Below are 21,183 nucleotides of genomic sequence, written 5' to 3'. Positions count from 1 at the left end.
TTCTCATTCTCCCCCTCTCTAGATTTTCTTTTTGCAATTTAGCTTCAATCTGTGACCTCTGGTTACCGACCTTCTTGCTAGTGGAAAGAGTTCCTGCCAATCTATTCTCTTAAAATCCCTTATAATTTTGAACATCTTCAATAAATGATCCCTTAACCTTCACTGCTCTAAGAAGAATAATCGCTCTTGTAAGTTTCCAACTGAAGAGAAACTGAGCAACTCCATTTACTTAAAACATGTGATGATGACACACCTTCCGGATAACTTTGTGTTGCTGAAGCTGCTTCTGTTTCAGGGATGATATCTCCTTCCAGAGTGCCTCATTTTCTCTGTAAAACAGACAATATCTGCATTGAAAGCCTCACAACTCTCAGCAAGTGACAAAAGTAACTCTCATCACCTACAAAAGGAGTGCTGTGTTGAAAGTTGCTAATTTATATTAGATTAGATTAGATTTGATTAGATTACTTACAGTGTGGAAACAGGCCCTTCGGCCCAACGACCCACCGAAGCGCAACCCACCCATACCCCTACATTTACCCCTTACCTAACACTACGGGCAATTTAGCATGGCCAATTCACCTGACCTGCACATCTTTGGACTGTGGGAGGAAACCGGAGCACCTGGAGGAAACCCACGCAGACACGGGGAGAATGTGCAAACTCCACACAGTCAGTCGCCTGAGGCAGGAATTGAACCTGGGTCTCTGGCGCTGTGAGGCAGCAGTGCTAACCGCTGTGCCACCGTGCCGCCCACAATTTCATCATGAAATCTGAAATAGCAAACACTGCCAATGTCTAGATTGGCAAATGTTTCAGTGTGAAACACTCATGCAGAAGTCTTTCCATTTTTGCCTGGATGATATTATTTTATGTTTCCATTACCCTCAACCAATTTGAGATTTTCTTTCTCTTCAGATCCTTTCCCCTCATCATGGTGAAAGGTAATATCATTATTCTTTTCATTTCACTCTGTACAGATTCCCGCTTCCACCTCATCTCAGGCACTGAGGCCCCACGAATCACTGACCTAGGGCCAGTACTTATTGATACTGTACTCACAGAACCAGTGTAAACGAAGTCCTACAATGTAAAGTCAGGGAGTCTGAATGCAAAAACATGTAGGGAAGGAATGTGACTTATGCAACACCTGACCATATGCTCAGGATACTCGACAGTGCTTCACAATCAATGGATTACTGTTGAGCTACAGTGCACTGAAGTGCTCACCAATTTCAGCCCTAAAAAACCCAAAACAACAAATTAATCGGTTTGTAGTAACTTGAGGAATTTGTCTTATTATGCCAGAATGAGCAAGTTACACAAATCTTTTAAATAACCAAATGTCCCAAGCTGTTTCACAAATGCAGAAGCTCGACGTCCAGCAGGAATGGAAGTAGGAGCAAATACAGGGCATGGATTTCTAGAGGCTAGCTATTGCTTTCACTAAATAAGGGTAATGTAGTAGATTCAATTTCCCTATATTTCGAAAGAGTCTTTGATAAGGTGTCACAAAAGAGCTAATGATTAAGTTAGATCATGCTGAAGGAATAAGTAGGAGAATGAATTGCTAGCTGGTTGCAAGACAGAACCAGGATGGAGCGACCTGGGAGACTGGAGTTCAGAGTGGAGTAAGTGAGGTCCACAAGGATTGATACTGGGACTTCAGATTCAAAAAATGTAATTCTTTACTTTGCAAATGACAAGTTAAGGGATAGCCATTAAATGAAAAAAATACTAATTACAAATGCCAAGTCTTAGAAGGCATTAATGAGCTGGCAGAATTGATATATAACTATAAAAACAAACATCAACACTGCGGCCTGTTTGGTAAGAAAAATAAGGAGATTACATATTATTTGGAAAATGAGAGTCTAAATGGGCATTGATGAAAGTAAAAATACGTAAATCACTGAAAGTTGTCACTCAGTAATGCAAAAAAAGAAATAAATAAAACAAACACTGGGTTTATTGTAGAGGAATAGAATTGAAAAGTTAGAAAAATTATGCTAAATGTATACAGTTAGACAACACTTGAAATAATGTGTACAACTCTGGTCAGTCATACCTTACAAAGCATAGAGGCATTGGTGAGAGCATAAATGATTTAGATGGTTTATGTCTGATATTTTTGGATATATTAATTGACAGTTTTATTTGAGAAGGCATAGAGTGTGGCTGGAATTTTTGAACCCACCCAGAAAGGAGGGTATGGAAAGGAGGGTATGGAATCTAACTTGATGGGAAGCAAAAAGTCAGTTTTCCATCAGCAGATTAAACTTTGATATGTATCTCTCTGAATCTTTCAGGCAATCAGCTTTCCTGACTTTGATGGTCGGAAACCTTTTATGCATTCATTTCCAATGCCACAAATACACCCCAGCACACTGGGATTACTTTCACAGATAAACCTTGTTAGCCAAAAACTGTGTGTTCACAAACCCAACTTTATACTATGTCTAATAATATGGAGTGTGTATCTGGCAGGCTCAGCGAGTGCAACTTCTTCAGGAACTTGGCTCCTTCATAACCAAGCTGTTTCTTTGCATAAACGCTTACAGTGTGAGGGGTAAAGTCAGGTTGGGTCAGCATGCTTTCCTAAAACAGGCAGCCACACGGACCCAAATGCGGCAGAACTCCAGAAGTTCAACTAGAGATGGATTAAGAAGTAAGAAATGATATGGAATGGAATTCAAAAAGTACAGTTGTCATGAGCAGTGGAAGGATCTTGGGGAATTGAAGGAGGAAATTGGGATGCAGAGAAGCAAATCACAGTGTGGAGCAAAGGAACAAGGAATTGGTGGAAACTGCAAATTTAGGGTGGAAAATACAATGGAATAATTAGATATGCTGGAAATGGAGAATGTGAATTGAATAAGGAGTGGTGCAAGGTGAAGGCTGGGAATGGAAATCTGGAGGTAAGTGCAATTAGAGGGAAGATTGGAATTATCCAGGGAGATAGTGAAAGGGCTATTGGTCACAAAGATAGAAGGACAGAGGGGATGTTGCTGTTCTATGTATTCTTAAACAATACACTGTTTGTTAGATCAAACACACGGAGGGTTACAATGGGTTGCCCACTCCACCATTTGTTTTTCCCACATTGTAAACCTGATTAGCACTCTATCAGCACAGCTCTGAACTAAAATACATACTGCATTGAAATTTAAATATATTGTGCAAAAGCTAGAGGAGTTAATCCAATCATGCTGGGAGTAAGTCTTTCACTTCAGTTTCTTACAAACATTATTACTTTACATCTGACAATATCCAACTTTTTTTTCAAAAACACAACCTTTTAATAGTTAGAATTTTGCTGTCAGCCAAGTCATTTTTTCCCTTCATCTGGTGAATATCTGACAAGAGTTTTAATACTTCTTGCTGTCTCAGTTTAAAGTCGTCCACTCGGCTCACAGAAACCTTCAAACAGAAAGAAGAATGACATCTTAGGAAATTATTTAAAGGTGCTAGCTGCACACTCAACTCAAAATTCCAAACAAAACAATTTTGGATCAAGATTATTGTCACATTATTAGATATTGCAAATTCATTTTCATCCTGTTCAGTCAAACCTTACTTCTTTTCTGGGTGATTACATTATCCTGCCTTTCTGTTTTTTAAGGTTGGAAGAGATTTTAGTCCAATTTTCACCCAAGTAACCAGTAAAGATGAAATTAATGCTACAGTATGGTTCTACAAATACCAGCAGTTTGCTGGTATCTTGTCCAAATGGGCACTAATCTGCAAGGCTGCCATTCAAATGGCAAGGGGTTATTTGTAAATATCACAAATAAGTCTGATTTTGTCCTTACATAACACCTACACAAGTACACATTTTAAGCAGTCATTGAATAGAAATCAGGAGCAAGAATCCTTAAGATTTTGTCTTTCCTTCTATTGAAGACTGTATGTGCAACAAATACCTTATCAGCTGTTTTTCAGAATGAACTTGCTTAACATTAGAAAACTGTCCTTACAGCGTTTTAATACTATAATAAATTACATTAATACTCTTCGACAATGTATAATGATTTAATAAGCTAAGAGAATATAAACTGTTTTCAGACATAACTTTTTCAAAACACATGAGTGTGTTGGAAAGAATATTAAATAAAACACTAATTGCTGCATATACGAATTTCACTTTTTAACCCTAATTCTCTTGTGGTTACAGATGAAAACAAATTGATATACTTGCACAGCAAGGAACAGCAATATAATTCCTAAATTTAAGTGTTTTACATTATCAAAGAGATCACACAGTGCCCATCATTAAGTAGCAGATGGCTTGTTTGAAGATCATAAAAGCCTGTGCTACAATGAAAATCTTCTGCCTGCATGCACTTTGTCTACAAAATCTTACACAGATCCTTGCTTTTCCAGTGATAAATCCTTACATCCACAGTTAGACTGAAATTGGCCCTGTAAAACTGTATTACACAGTTGCAATTGCATGCTCCTGTACCAGAGGCATTTTAGTTTTGAATTTGACCGCTCCTCAGCTGAGGAATTGTATCCTCCAACATATTCAACACCCTTTCTTTCCAAATACAATGCTCATAACATGTAAGATGATGGCGGATGAATTCATCTCTAAAAGTCCTGAAAACACCTGGCAGAATAATGCATTTGAAGAAACATCAGAATCTCTGCAGATCTGCTCCTCCAATCACAGGTTTTCAATTAGATTAGATTTTCAATTAGATTCCCTACTGTGTGGGAACAGGCCCTTCGACCCAAGAAGTCCACACTGACTCTCCGAAGAGCAACTGACCCCCCCCCACTCTGACTAATGCACCTAACACTATGGGCAATTTAGCATGGCCAATTCACCTGGCCTGCACATCTTTGGACTGTGGGAGGAAACCGGAGCACCCGGAGGAAACCCACGCAGACACGGGGAGAACGTGCAAACTCCACACAGACAGTCGTCTGAGGCTGGAATTGAACCTGGGACCCTGGTGATGTGAGGCAGCAGTGCTAACCACTGAGCCACCATGCCAAGAGAACTTGGTTGGTTCACTCTTCCTTTTGTGTAGATGTGGAAGAGAAGCAGCATGTGACTTGAGCAACAGAATAAGTGATCATGGTTGCTGTTTGGCATTTTTGCCATCCACAAACAGACCCCACCACCAGAAATATATTTCCCTCCCCACCCCATCAGCGTGTCGGATAGACCATTCCCTCCTCGAATGGATCCATGCCCCCAGCAGCCCACACCCAACTCCCGGCACTTTCCCCTGTCACCATAGCAAGTGCAAAACCTGCAGCCACACCTCCCCCCCTTACCTCTGTCCAAAGCCCCAAAGGATCCTTCCACATCCAACAGAGATTTACCTGTGCTTCCACACATGTCATCAACTGCGTCCGGTGCTCTCGATGTAGTCTCCACTACACTGGGGAGACAGAATGCCAACTTGCAGAATGTGTCAGAGAACATCTCTGGGACACATGCACTAAGCAACCCCATCAGCCTGTAGCCAAACACTTTAACTTGCCCTCCAACTCCGCCAAGGACTTGCAAGGCCTGGGCCTCCTCCCACTGCCAAATTCTAGCCACCTGATGCCTGGAGGAAGAACGCCTCATCTTCCACCTTGGGACCCTCCAACCACACAGGATCAATGTGGATTTCAACAGTTTCATTTCCCTCTCCCCCCACCTTATCCCAAACCCAACCTTCCAACTCGGTACTGCCCTCTTGAACTGTCCTACCTGTCTATCTTACTTCCCATCTATTCGATCCACTTTCCTCTCCGACCTATCACCTTCACCCCCCCCCTTCATTTACCTAAGGCATTCCCAGCTACCTTGCCCCTAGCTCCACCCCCCTTTCATTTATCTCTCAACTGCCTTGGGCCACCTCTTCAGTCCTGAAGGGCTTATGCCGGAAATGTCGATTTTCCTGCTCCTCAGATGCTGCCTGACCGTCTGTGCTTTTCCAGCACCACACTCTTCGGTGTACAGAGGATGCAGAATGGGGTACTGCTCAAAAACGGGAAGGGCTGGAAATTGGAGATTCAGGTAGCAATGGCTGGGGTGGGAGTGGGAGGGGCACTGGGCTGTGTCAGGTGGGGAAAAGGTGGGAGTGGGAGGGGCACTAGGTTGTGTCGGGTGGGGAAAACAGGTTACAGGTGGGGGGGTGGGGGAGAGACAACTTGTAAAAAGAGATGGAACCAGACTGCAGGAGGTGGGAAATAAAAGGCAGCAAAGGTGCAAGAAGACAGGCTGCATTGCAAATGGATTACAAACAGGATGGAAAATAGGGGAGAAGGACTGCAAAAGAATAGAGGGCGTGCAACTGAGGGAAGAGAGGCCACAAGGGAGGGGAGAGGCCTGCAAAATGGGTTGTCAGGGGTTGTATAATGGGAGGAAGGAGTTGCAAAAGGGAAGTAATAGGCCAAAATAGGGGAGAGAATGACTGCAAAGTGGTGGGGGTGGCAGATCTGCAAGAGAGGGAAGAGGTGCTGCAAAACAGAGTGAGACTTTGCAAAAGGTTGATGGGGTCAGTAAGAGGTGCTGCAAAGAGGGAAAGAGAAATATTGCAAATGGTCTATAAAGGGGAGAGGTCTACAAAGTGGTTTTAAAACACTGAACAATACTGAGATAACTAAGAACTAGAAAAACTTGAAGTCACTGAAGTGATGAATCCCTTGCAAATGCATGCAGAGTCTCTAGCTTAAGGGTGCTGAAGTTGCCCAACTACTATTGGAGGGAAAATGTAGTGACTGCTATTGTAATGAACACTGTGTCAGCTGGCTAATTTACTATTGAACAGCTCCATTTCATAACGAACTGCATTTATATTATAACTCAGTTGCTCATCGACTGTCAAATACTTGAGATGCAACTGTTTAAGGTCTTAAAAGAAATGCCTAGCACAAAAGTTAATACAATTTTCCAAAATTCCCTAGATTTGGAGAAGATTTCATTAGATTGTCAAATCTCAAATATAGATTCTTTATTCAAAAAGGAATACAGAAAGCAGGAAACTCCAGCTGTGCTTAGCATCTGTCACCTGAAGATGTTAGAATTTATTATTAAATCTATTATAACAGGTGTTAGAAAAGCTCAAGGTGATCAGAAAGCGCCAACATGGTGTTATGAAAGGGAAATTATTTTTAACTAATTTATTGGATTTCTTTTGAGGAAATAACACGTGCTGTGGAGAAACAGGAACTGGTGCATATGCTGTATGATATTTCCAGAAGACATTTGATAAATGCCATTTCAAAGGTTATGGCAGAAACTAAACACTCATTGTGTAGGTGGTAACATGGATAGAAGATTAGCTAGCTAACAGGAAATAGAGCACAGGCATAAATGGGTCATGCTTGGGCTAATGAGATGTAATGAAGAGTGTGCCACAGAGATCAGTGCTGGAACGTCAACATTTTACAGTTTTTTGAATGACTTGGATGATGGGACAGAAAGTATGATAGCTAAATTTGTTGATGGTACAGAAACAAGTAGAAGAGTAGATTATAAAGAGGATATTAGGAGACTACAAAGGGATATTGATAGGTTCAGTCAGTGAGCAAAGATCTGGCAAATATGAAAGTGCCACTTTTGTCAAAAGAATAATGAGAAACATATTATCTAAATGATGAGAGATTGCCAAGCTCTGAGATGAGATGAATCTGGTGTCCTGGTACATGAGTTTCAAAAGGGCAGCAGTTTATTGTGAGGGTGATTGAATATAAAAGTTGAGAAGTTAACACAGGACATTGGTAAGGCATCTTATGCATTGTATATTTATATTTAAGGAAGAATGCTTTCAATCTTGTTGGTCTTTCAGTCTAAAGATTTGACCTAGACTGAGTATTGCAGACCGGCACATTCCAAGCTGCTGGACGACGTGCTGAGGGATGCGCTCAATTTTGCAGCAGATGTTGCCAAGATGTACTGGGGAAAGATTACCGTCTAGGTCTTTCTGCCGAAGTATTATGAGGATCTGTTCAGTTGTCAGACCCTCTTGGTTTCTCCAAATAAGTAGAGTCTAGATTAGTGTGGTGCTGGAAAAGCACAGCAAGTCAGGCAGCATCCGAGGAGCAGGAAAATTGACGTTTCGGGCAAAAGCCCTTCATAAGGAATAGCTTTTGCCCGAAACGTCGATTTTCCTGCTCCTCAGATGCTGCCTGACCTGCTGTGCTTTTCCAGCACCACTCTAATCTAGACTCTGGTTTCCAGCATCTGCAATCCTTGTTGTTTCCTCCAAATAAGTAGTCTGCTGCACAAGTGCAAATGCCTTTAGTTTTTGCAACAGTACGGAAAATCTGAGAAATGTCAGAATTCCGATGTCTTGTTTGTTTTTCTCTGCAAAGTTTGTACAGAACTGATTTGTATGTACTCACAGATAATTTTATGAATAAAGTAAATTTTTTTAAATTAAAAAAGTTCTTTGGGAGTAGTTCAGAGATTTACTAGATTAATACCTGGAATGAGCAAATGATCTAGTGAGAATTTATTGGATAGCTGCATCCAATGGTATTTAGAAGGATCATGAGCAACTTGACTGAAACATAGAAGAGCCTGAGAGGTCCTGATATGGTACATAAGGCAAGGATGCTTACACTGTGGGGAGAATCTAGAACTAGGAGTTACAGTTCAAAAATATGGGATCGCCAACTTAAGGCAGAGATTAGGAGATTTCTTTTTCCTTGCAGAGGGTTGGGAGTCTTTGGAACTTTCTTTCTGAAAAGGTGGTGGACCGGCTTTGAATGTTTTCAAGGCAGAGCTAGACAGCTTCTTGATAAGCAAGGAGCGAAAGGATATCGAGGGCAAGCAGTAACGCAAAGAAATCACAGCAGCCGTGATCTTTGTGAATGAATTACTGGATCCCTACAGTGCAGATAGAGGCCATTCAGCCCACAAGTCTGCACTGATCCTCCGCAGAGCATCCAATGCCATCCCCATAATCCCACATTTACCATAGTTAACCCACTTAACCTACACATTTTTGGACTGTGAGAGGAAACAGGAGCACCCAACAGACACCCACACAGACATGGAGAACATGCCAACTCCATACAAGTTGCCTGAGGCTGAAATCGAATCTGGGTCCCGAGCACTGTGAGGCAGTAATGCTAACCACTGAGCTGTCCTAAATGGGGGAGTAGGCTTGAGGGAGTAAGGCTGGGAGGGGGTTGCATAGTGGTAATGTTATTTAAGTCAGGCTAATGGGGACAGGCGTTTGAATCCCACAATGGCATGATGGTGAAATTTGTATTCAATAAAGATCTGGAATCAAAAACGTGACCATGTAACAACAGTTGATATCATAAGAATCCATCTGGTTCACTACCTAATGTCTGTTAGGGATGAAAATCTGCTATCCTTACCTGGTCTGGTGACTCAGACCCACAGCAATGTGGCTGACTCTTAACTACCTTCCAGACAATCCCTGGCCAGCTTCACCACATCTCATGAACACACCCAAAACAAAAGTGGCCCAATCTTATTCTTAATTTTTGTCTGATGTACCATTTATGTGACCTCCGTTCCACCAAAAACATATCCAAAGTACAGCTTTCAGTGTGCAGAAGTGTATGTGCTTGTTTAAAAAAGTATCTGTTGTTGAATTATGACCATGTCTTGTGCCAATGGAAATAATATTATCCTTTTGTGTTATGGCTTTACGTTAAATAGAGCTGTAATGGCTATTGAGGATTTTGATAAATTCTTTAAATCCTGCTTCTGTGTAAGTTCAAATACCCCATCTCTCAACATAAATACAGACAATAATATTGCAAGTGACTGCATGATCTAATAAAGGAGTTAGTGAGAATAAAAAAGGAAACGTCTGAAAATCAAAAAGGATCCCTCAAGAAAACCTTAAGTGGAGAGTTGAAAAGATTGTATTTTGACCTCAGTGCAAAACTTAAAAATGAGGACTGAGTTGCAATGCATGTCCTGGTTCAATTAAACTCTGCCCTCAAACCCGCCCAACCTGATAATTACAATTGGTCGAGGAGATTAAATACTCTGTGTTTGCTGAGATTTGCGACTATTGTAAACATTTTATTGTTTTGAAATCTGGTAAAATATTTTGAGTTTGCTTTAAAAAAAGTCCTGATTTTCAGTTTACCACTCAAGATATAAATCTACATGTGTACTTGTCAATTGCAGTACTAATCTGTAAACTCCTGAAATGTATTTAATCAGTAAAAGGCTTCATCATTTAGCCTATCTTCCCAGATTCCAAAAAGCCAGGATAAGGAAGCTCAGCAAGGGCAATAATATCTGCCCCATAACCATTTAGTAGATTGGAAGCAGCAGTTCTGCCCCAAGAACAGGAGGTGCTAGAGACCAACAACTCTCTAGCACTTCAGAACATAAGGATCAGATGTTTGATTGGCCATTATGTCTTGGGTTGGGACTCCAATTTGGAGTTTCTGACTCAATGGCAGAGACACTATCAATTGTATCACAAAACCTCCTAGACCAGGCATGGTGAACCTTAAATACATAAAACCACTTAATTGTAATCAAAGCTACAATGCCAATCTCAAGTGATAACTAAAATCTGTCTCACATACTACTACAATATCTGATTTCAGCTGAATTATTCAGTCATCTCACCACCACTTTTGACCACAGGGCACTGTGATTTGCTTTCACACAGTTTTATGAAAAAGATTTAAAATCACATACAATTATCAGTGAGAAACACTTGCCTTCCTCTTGATGTGGTCCAGTAACTGAGGTTCTCCTTGTCTGAAGCGTGGGTGCTGAAACTCAATTATATCATCCAAATCTCGAGGTAGACCTACCCCTATGTGAACCACCTTATGAAAACCATCTGTTGTTGAAAAAAAAGAGTTAAAGAAATAAGGTCTTTCTTCAGTAGAAGTGCAATTAAATCTTACTTTCTGTAATTATAACTCTCTGTCTACTCAGCCAGATTTTTGGGGGGTAGTAAACAGGAGAGAGAGAGAGAAGGAATGAAAAAGGAGCACTCCTATCACTAATACTACCAATCTGCCTACTCAAGAAGTGCAGGCACTCCATTGCATGTATCATGTTTATGCAAGTTTCAGTAGTAGAGTGTATATCTTAAATAACAAGATACAGCCCATAAATAGGTTTGGGTCATCTTACTCCAAGGTACATTTTAAAGCCAGGTTTCTAGCTACTAAAATTTACATTGAAAACAGGTCTGCAAGCACTAGTTGTTTTTTTAGCTCCAGACATTTACTGACTCATAGCAAAGTATTTTGTTCAACTTTCCAAGAAGTAAATAAGTTTGGCAAAGTTATTCAGATCAATTTCCCTGGTTTTGCTGCCTACACATCTTGTCCATCTTACTGCTGGCTCTCTCCAGGTATTTTCCATGCAGCTTTCCCCTCTAGATTTCAGCCAGGCTCTCTTTCTGCTTAGTTGCCCTCACATAGCATGGGTTCCTCTACATTTTGGCTCAAGTGATCGTCACACTCTCTAATTACATCCCATTTGAGTGAAACTAGCAAAAGGTGACAGATTAAACATTAACCTCTGTGCCATCCATCAAAATTCCAACTAGGTTTCTTAAGCCAGAAAAGGCCTCACTATTCAAGCTTAATTCCATCTCTCTACCTGGTTCTTATTCTGCTGCTTTCAGTTTGGCTCCCTACATTCTTGCCCACACTTGATTTTGTTGCTGGCATGGTTACTCTGCTGCTCCCTTATCAATTTCTCTTCCTACCAAAACTTCCCCACATTTATTACTGTTCTTCATCATGGCCTCAAACCATCTCCCATCTTTACACAATCCACTTGCTTCATTTTTATCCTATGTCCCACCCAGTTACTGAAATATCTCCATATGACTTTATTTCCAACCAATAACTTCCTTTAACCAAAGATTCCTTTTCTCAATAGAAAATAGAAAACTTGACAGCAGCTCAACATCTTGTTTATTTTCCTTTCCCAAATGAGACTCATCATGCTTTTAAATGTGACTGCTACAACACATCTCCTCAATTTCCAAACTAACCTACTCCAAGTTTCAAAACAGAAAATGAAATATATTGTAGGAAATGTGAGATTGTCCATTTTACTTGGAAGAATAAAAAAAGAAGTATATTATCTAAATGGAGAGATTGCAGAGCCTTGAGATGCAGCGAGATCAAGGTGTCCTGCTACATGGTTCAGAAAACATTTGTAGATAGATACATCAAGTAATTAGGAAAGCTCATAGAATATTATTATTTGTTGTGAGGGAATGGAATACAAAATATAAGTTTTGATTATGCAGGCCATCAATAAGACCACATCAGAATTTATAGTTTTATATATTTATTGGTCTCCTTCCATAAGGATGTAAATGTATTGGAAACACTTCAGGGAAGGTTTACTCAACTAATACCTGGAATGGGCGCATTGTCTTATGAGGAAAGGCTGGACAGGCTAGACTTGTACCCACTGGAGTTTAGAAGAATAAGTGGTGCTTTGATTGAAACATGCAAGATCTTCAGGACTTGACAGGGTGATATCGAAAGGACATTTCCTCTTGCTACTGAGTCTAGAACTTGGGATCACTGTTTAAAAATAAGCAGTAGCCCATTTAATACAAAGATGAGCAATATCTGACAGAGAGTTGTGATTCTTCAGAACTGTCCTCCTGAAGAGGTGGTAGAAATAGAATGTTTGAAAATCTTTACAGTAGACATATCCTTGATAAGCAATGGGGTGAAAGGTTGCAGGGATGAGCAGGAAGGTAGTGTAATCAGATCAGGTACGGTCATTTTAGAATGGTGGCGTAGTCTCGATAGGCTTTGTGCCCATCCTAACTTGTAGCTGTGCCTGTATGTTTGTATAGCCGTACTACGTGGATTACCCTATTGACAAACCAAAAACATATAATCAGTTGTAGGCCAGCATAATATACATGTCCATAGTCTATGAATTTAGTAAGAATCATCAACATAACAGAATGAAGTCAAATTCAGTTTTTTTTTAAACTTACACAGATTACTAGATTTTAGAGGATTTGAGAGATTGTATTCTGCAATTCCATTTCATTTGAAAACTTATAACTACAAATCATTTAGTCCAGTTTTGGAAGGAGCTGTAAGACAAATTAATTTCCAAATTTCAAATGTACTTACACATGTTCAGCTGCCTGACAAAGCTTGCCATATTGTTGTGTTTGAAGTACATGGGGAGGATTTCCTTGGCAAAACGTCTCTCATTAGACACCTGAAAGCAGGTGCCATTCTGTAAGAGATAAATACACTAATTGTCAGTCATACTTATACAGTTCAAATGAGTAACCTTGTCATTTTTAAATGTGAAATCAGATATGGCAGAGGAATTGCAGCAACTCATCAAACAGAATCATGGAATGCAGGTTCAACTTTCCCATGCTACTGTCTACATGACTTGACATGTCAGATACTGTCTGATTAATTAACACTCTGTGGGAATGCAACTCATAATTTTCTAGGTCAATGATTTTAAATCAGTTTTGAACTATGGCTTACAAAATACAATTTTTCTTTTAGTTGTGACACGTAACACATTGATATTCATTATATTATATGGAAAATTAATCAGAGGGTACATTAACGTTGACCTATCTACAATCTGTGAATGCAGGACAAGTCTATGAAGCACATACAGCTTGGTTTATTACAAATGTATTATCCTCTGGATTCTCATGTTTAACTTTAGTCCTCCTGGAGTAATGTACAGCAATATAGAATGTACCACATAATGCTATAAACAGGCAGTAGAGAAAGAAAAACTTGTGGGGACACTGGGGCCAACCCTTATAGAAGGGAGGCCAAATGTCAAAACATTTTCTTGGCTTAACTTCAAGGTACCGTCAATATTCTGCTGGGATTCCAGGATTCTATCTGTAAGGAATATGTTATCATTCTATGCTTAAGTTTACTTTCCCATTTTACCTCACTGTGGCTTGAGACTTTATCCTTAACTTCATAAATGTAGACCCTTTCAGCAAATATGAATATTCAGTGAAAAAGTTAAAAGGGGGTGGCACATCATAATATCAAATGACAACCTGTGGCATTACAATTGATGAAATACACATCTCCTTTCTTTGTATTTCCACTCAAGAACAGATACAAAGTATTGCACACAGAAAAAGAATTTGTGATTCATATTTTAAACCTGTGTGTAGCTGGTCCAAAATAAAAGTATCAAAGGCTCAAGCAAAGTTGAGCAGCTGTTCAACATTACAGCTGAAACTTAGCCCACTGTTCTAAAAAAGTTAGAATTTTTCAAGGTTAAGACTCATACAAACATTACAAGTTCTGAAAATATTAGAAGTTCAAAGTTACGAAAAATATACAACACAGAAATGGGTAATTAGCCCCAAAAAGTCATCTTGATGCTTATACCCATACAAGCCTCATCATCTAACCCAGTCAATAGTCCTCCTAGCCATTTCTCCTGTGTGTGTTTACTAACTTCCTATAAAATGAATCAATGCTATTCACCTGAACTATTCCTAACAGGAACATGTTCTGCATTCTCAGCACTCTCAGGGAAAGAAGCTTTTTTCTGAATTCCATACAAGATTTCATAGAAACAGACTCTTCAGTCCAATTCATCCATGTCAACCAGATATTGTAAGTAAGTCTAGTCCCATTTGGCCCATATTCTTCCAAACCCTTCCTATTCATATACTCACCCAGATACCTTTTAAATATTGCAATTGTATCAGCCTCCACCACTAGATGGCACAGGTTTAGGGTGAGAGGGAAAAGATTTAAAAGGGACCGAAGGAGCAACCTTTTCATGCAAAGGTGGTGCGTGTATTGAATGAGCTGCCAGAGGAAGTCATAGAGATGTACAGCATGGAAACAGGCCCTTCGGTCTAATTTGTCCATGCCAACCAGATATCCTAAGTTAATCGAGTCCCATTTGCCAGCATTTGGCCCATATCCCTCTAAACCCTTCCTGTTAATGTACCCATCCAGATGCCTTTTAAATGTTGTAATTGTACCAGTCTCCACCATTTAGGATATCTGGTCAGCATAGACGAATTGGACCGAGGGTCTGTTTCCATGCTGTACATCTCCATGAGTCTATGATTTCCTCTGGCAGCTCGTTCCATGCACGCACCACTCTCTGTGTGAAAAAGTTACCCCCAGGTCCCTTTTAAATCTTTCCCCTTAAACCTATACCCTCTAGTATTGGACTCCCCCATCCTGTGGAAAAGACCTTATCTATTTACCCTATCCATGCCCCTCATGGCTTTATAAAGCCCTATAAGGTCATCCCTCAGTCTTCGACGCTCCAGGGAAATTAGCCCCAGTCAATTCAACCTTTCCCTACAGCTCGAACCTTCAACTCCTGTAAATATCCTTGTAAACCTTTTCTAAACCCTTTCAAGTTTCACAACATCATTCCTATACTGGGGAAACCAGAATTAGAATTAGAAACTCTCCATTGTGGAATCAGGCCCTTCAGCCCAACAAATTCACACCAAACCTCCGAAGAGTAACCCATCCAGACCTATTCCCTTACCCTATATTTACCCTTAACTAATAAACTACACGATGGGCAATTTAGCATGGCCAATTTATCTAACCTGCACATTTTTGGATGCAGTATAATTGCATGTAGTGTTCAAAAAGTAGCCTAACCAATGTCCTGTACAGCCACAACATGACCTCCCAACTCTTATACTCAGTGCACTGAACAATGAAAGCAAACACACCAAACACCTTCTTCACTTTCCTATCTACCTATGACTCCACTTTCAAAGAACTATGAACCAGTACTCCAAGGTCTCTTTGATCAGCAATATTCCCCAAGACCCTGCCATTAAGTATATGAGTCCTGCCCTGATTTGCCTTTCCAAAATACAACACGTGACATTTATCTAAATTAAACTCCATCTGCCACTCCTCAGCCCATCGGCCCATCTGATCAAGATCCCGTTGTACTCTGAGGTAACTTCTTCACTGTCCACTATACCTCCGATTTTGGTGTCATTTGCAAGCTTACTAATTATACCTCCTAGGTTCACATCCAAATCATTTCTATAAATGACCAAAACCAATAGACCTAGCAGCGATCCTTATGGCACACCACTATTCACAGGCCTTCAGTCTGAAAAGAAACCCTCCACCATCACACTGCGTCTTCTACCTTCAAGCCAATTCTGTATCCATATGGCTAGTTCTCCTTGTATTCTATGTGATCTAACTTTGCGAACCAGTCGACCCTGTCAAACACCTTACTGAAGTCCAGATAGGTCATGTCCACCATTCTGCCCTCATCAATCCTCTTCATTACTTCTTCAAAAACTCAATTAAGTTAGTGAGACACGATTTCCCACACACAAAGCCATGTTGATGATTGGGATTATCTCATATGTATGACCCCGAGTTCTGGTCTTACCTTAATTGGAAGGTAAGTCGTACCAAACTCATTCATAATCTTAAAAAATTCTTCAAGATTTCGTATTAGGTATAACATCTTAGTTCTGCTATCATAACAAACCTATTTTGAACCTGCTGTAATGCTGCTAGATCCTTTTCATAATAAGATCAGAAGTGATGCGAACATGGCCAAACAAATGGACTATATAAATTGAACAGATATACTGATTATGCATGCAAAGGATTGGTTAGTTAGCTCAGCTCTGCAAGTGGCTGGGTTGTGATGTAGAATAATGCCAAAAGGTGTGGGTTCAGTTCCTGCACTAGCTAAGGCTATGCTGAAGTACCCTCCTATCAATCTCTCCCTTTGCTTGAGGTGTGGTAACCTGCAGATTAAACTGGCACCAGTTAGCTCTCTCCAGTGAGAAGGCAGGACTATGCTAACTTGACTATTTTTACCACACACAGTTTCAAACTCTTAAAAAGTACTATTTCAGAGTTTAGGAAAGGTTAGTTTTAAAAGTGTCAAGATATACTGAATATACATTTCTAGAAGGCGGTGATTGGCAATTCAGATTTTAAAACCATAATACTACAGATGAAGTGGTAGATACAGTTACAGTTTACAACAATGATCAGGTACAGGAATAGCAAATGTTTATGGGAATATGGGCCTAACGCAGGTAAATTGGGACTAGTTTAGTTTGGGAAACCTGGTCGGCATGGACAAGTTGGACTGAAGGATCTGTTTCTGTTCTGTATGACTCAAACAGTACTTCTCACTCAAGTCAGCATCTCAGTTTGATGCAACTCCATTACAATACCACTGGGTGGCATGCAAAGAAACATCTGCAGGCTTTCAAATGCTAAACCGTAGAAGAACCAACTAACAGACTGTAAACTATCCCATCATCAAATGCTCTGATGCCATAACTGAAGCTGACTGTTTCTTCTCACAATTCCTTTCATGCTAACTCATTATCATTTCTTTAGGTGGTTACTGGAAACCTGTACAATCCAACCCCCAATCAACTCAAACCTCCCCTCAACCCAGCACCATCCTGTATTCCTCCTGTTTTCCGCTTTTCAGATTCCCAGGCCTGCTCACATTTTGGCTGTTCCTTCCTCATATTTGAAGCACTGAAAAATCTTTCAGGTCCAAATAGCCTGTCTCTCTGACAGACCTGTTTGAATTATCTGGGTCTGTATCCTGTGCCAAACATGTTTTTCATTTCTTCACTGTCTTCACTTTCCCTCTTAGACACAATATTCCACTTCCTTTAATGATACTCCCAAAGTGGCTCTTTTCCCCTTCACCATCCCCTTCCTCTCCCTATTGACTAGGTGCTAATTATCTGCCTGCCCTCTAACCTCACTTGAAGTGATTACTGTTTTTAGTTGGCCTGCTCATCTACAGTGCAACTTGAGATCAATTATACAATAAAAATTTTCTGAATTGATCATTTGGAGCTTATTAGGCACAATTCTTCTGTACTGATCACTGCAATTCTCCTCTGCTGCTCTTTACGATATAATTGCCTTGTGATATGTACCAACAAAATTGGAAGTTAAAATTACAAATAAGAATTTTCTGACATCACTTCTAAGACATAGATCTATGAAAAGCTGTACAATTTACATCAGACTGCAAAGCAGAAAATCCCAGTGTTCTTTATGTTCTGTGTGTTTGTGCAGGACACTAAATAAATGAAAACATAAACAAGCAATTATTCCCACATTAAAATAAATGATTGTTCGAATTCTGGAAACTATCAGCAGGTTAGTCAGCTTCTGTGGGGAAGAAGTTTGAACTGAAATATTATTTCAACTTTCAGCAGGTCAGGTATTTATGTAGAGAAGAATGTTTCCAGCTCTTTTTGTTTGTATTCAAGCCTTCCAGTGACTGTGGCATTTGTTTTTAACTTATAATTAAGGGGAGGCAATGGCCTAATGGTATTATTGCTGGATTATTAATTCAGAGACCCAGATAATACTCTGGGGACCAGGGTTCAAATCCTGCCACAGCTGATGGTGGAGCTTTAAATTCAAATAAACAGACAAATCTGGAATTAAGAGTCTAATGATGACCATGATTGGAAAAACCCATCTGGTTCACTAATGTCCTTTAAGGAAGTAAACTGCCATCCTTACCTGGTCTGGCCTACATGTGATTCCAGACCCACAACAATGTGGTTGACTCTTAACTACCCTCTGGGCATTTGGGGATAGTCAATAAATGCTGGCTAGCCAGTGATGTCCTCATCCCGTGAATGAATAAATGGGAGAAATTTAATAATATTTAATAATAGAACTCTAAGATGGAGGCACTGACCAGGAGGGTACCAGTGTAAATTAGTGAGCACAGAGATGATAGATGAAGCATTTATTACAATGCAAAGTAATAAAATTAGTTATGATGTATACAATCTTTTCAAACACCCAAGCCCAGAGGAACAAGCTACATTTCTTTATCATAGCAATCATCACATTACTCCATTGTTCCTCTTTATCTATACCCATCTCCTCAGTTTACCATACCTTCAGGAGGCAATGTTATGAATTTGGGAGCTGATGGTAAGCATTAAGAAAGGATGTCAATATTTTTGGTAACTTCAATTGAACACCGTTACAATAAAGTAAGCATGAGCCCTTGCCAGTATTAAACTTCAATAACTTACCTTTCAGAGTAATAAAACGCTCAAGGTATTTCACAAGCACAATTTGTTTGTGGAATCAGGGCAGATGATCAAACGTTTGATCAAAGAAGTAGGCTTTATAGACAAGTTTTGAGGGAATATGGAGGTAAGAGAGGATTATGCAAGGAATTGCATTCTTTATGGCCTTGACAACTGAAGGTGCAGCCAACCAGAATGGTGAACTAAACTCAAAGTTACATAAGACGCCAGAATTAGCAAAGCACCAATATCTCAGAGGGTCGTGGGAGATTACAGCGATAAGAAAGGGTAAAGTCATGGGAGAAACTTAATACAGGGACCTAAACACTAAGCTGGAGGCACTGGCCAATACAGTACCAGTGTACATTAGTTAGCACAGAGATGATAGATGCAGCAGGATTTGGTGCAGGCTGATAGAGGTAGCAGAATTTTGGATGGCCTCAAGTTAGCGAATGTAGAACATGGGAGGCTGGTCAGATCGTAAGGGCACAGCCGCCAAGCCGAAACACTGTCACTCTGGAGTCAATCCAATCCTGACCCCTCACCAGTTCAGCAATTATGAGTTTCACTTGTAACAAGCCTGAAGATGGGTTTGACAGCCAAATTGTGGCACAGAGAGCAACCCAAGGCAGAACTTCATAACCAGAAGATGATTTCTAAGGGTAACAATACTCATAACTGGTCTTGCTATGGCCTGAAAATATGCAGTAGCAGGGGCCATAGAAGGCCTGATGTTTTTCAAATGCCTCCCTTGAGGCTTTAATAGACACTGACACTGAATGGAGAAAGATGCTCTTCCATTCATCCTGCAGAAGAAATCTTTTAAGAGAGACCAGGGTGAATGAAAATGACCATGGAAGTCAGTATGTCTACAGTCAGTGCTCCAATGGTCTCTGTAAAAATGAACAGCAGTGACACCCCTGAGACAGATCTCTAACTCTGCATAAACAAGTGTACATACAACTAAGCAGCCAAAGTGCCCATAGTTCTCCTTAATAATCTCAGATCAGGCAGCCTGTTGCATTAATGAAGTGTTAGCAACCCTCACATATGGAGTGTAATTGAGCAGAAGGCATTAGTGCAAAATGCAATATCTCAATTGTATGTCATAGGAGAATGGATAAGGGAGAGTAGCCTTCTCATATAGCTTTCTCTCTTCACCCTGCAAAAGACAGCATGTAATTCCTGAGAAATATCTGGAAATGGTGCACCAACATTCAATGACATAATGAAATGAGAGAAACAGCCAAAGAAGCTGATGAGGGAGCCATCCGCATTGGACACTGGCATCTTTCCTCACCTCCTTGGCCGCTCCTGCTCTGGAACATTCCCCACTGCATAGATAGCCCCTGCAATAATGAAGGGGCAGCTTCCTGTGGAGGTGTCACAACAGGAATATTCAAAGTATGTAGAAGCAGGGGAAAAACTTGCCCCCAAAAATCCCCAAAACAGCCAGGAAAATTCCACCAAGGGGATGAACAACTGAATAAAAATCACCAGGGCTCATGTTGCTATGGGTCAGTTGGGTGATATTTTCTCAGTTTTATGCCCATTGAATTCTCCTTTCATATATTGTACATTATTCTTGACAGCCAAGTCAATGTTGAAGGGAATCTTTTTTATTCAGACTAGGGCCATCAGTGTGAAAGTGGGTGATGAAGGAATTGTTCAGATGTGTGTGCAAGCTGAATAACTGTCCTCACTGAAATGACAAATGACTCTGTCAGTCATCTAGGGTTAGAGTTCATTGAATGAAACATTGAATTAGTTTGGCTATGCCACCTGAGTCATCAATGTGAGCGCAGGGACAGCCTCAGTGAATTTCCTCCAACAGCTGAGCTAAGGATTCCTCTGCAGGATTATCTTTACGTTCCACTGAGGAAGAATGGCGGTCCAATTCATCCTTTCTCCAGCTCCAGACCTTTCTGTATAATCACATTGGGCAGTATACAGAAAATGGCCACACTGAGATACTCTGGCTGGAAAGCAGACACCATCACAAACTACATCTTCAGACCCCAAAGGGCCAATCAATGCAAGTTCATGTTAGCAAATGACTTTGTGTAACACTCTCTACAGCTAGGTTTAGGCACTGAACAAAACAGCAGGAGCAACTTAAGTCTCAGCTGTGGAATGCAAGAGCTGCTGGCTGGGCACAAGTACTGGCCAGAGT

At 40.4% G+C, this 21,183-nt stretch overlaps 1 protein-coding gene across 3 annotated transcripts in view; it reads right to left on the bottom strand.

Moving 5' to 3' along the window:
- The window catches only part of LOC122557281 (heat shock factor protein 1-like), a 54,936-nt gene that overhangs the window by 27,533 nt on the left and 6,220 nt on the right, over nt 1–21,183 (bottom strand). For all 3 annotated transcript variants that reach the window (XM_043704814.2, XM_087991987.1, XM_043704815.2), the window contains exons 2-5: nt 13,087–13,195; nt 10,675–10,799; nt 3,296–3,420; nt 254–329 (exon numbers count right to left, since the gene is read on the bottom strand). In XM_043704814.2, coding sequence (XP_043560749.1) covers nt 254–329; nt 3,296–3,420; nt 10,675–10,799; nt 13,087–13,195 — 435 coding nt within the window. The remainder of the gene's footprint in view (nt 1–253; nt 330–3,295; nt 3,421–10,674; nt 10,800–13,086; nt 13,196–21,183) is intronic.

This window comes from Chiloscyllium plagiosum, unplaced genomic scaffold, assembly GCF_037043375.1.
Source record: "Chiloscyllium plagiosum isolate Xiang-an unplaced genomic scaffold, Cpla_swu_hap1 HiC_scaffold_11, whole genome shotgun sequence".
Taxonomy (NCBI): Eukaryota; Metazoa; Chordata; class Chondrichthyes; order Orectolobiformes; family Hemiscylliidae; genus Chiloscyllium; species Chiloscyllium plagiosum.
This window is presented reverse-complemented; position numbering and strand designations above follow the sequence as displayed.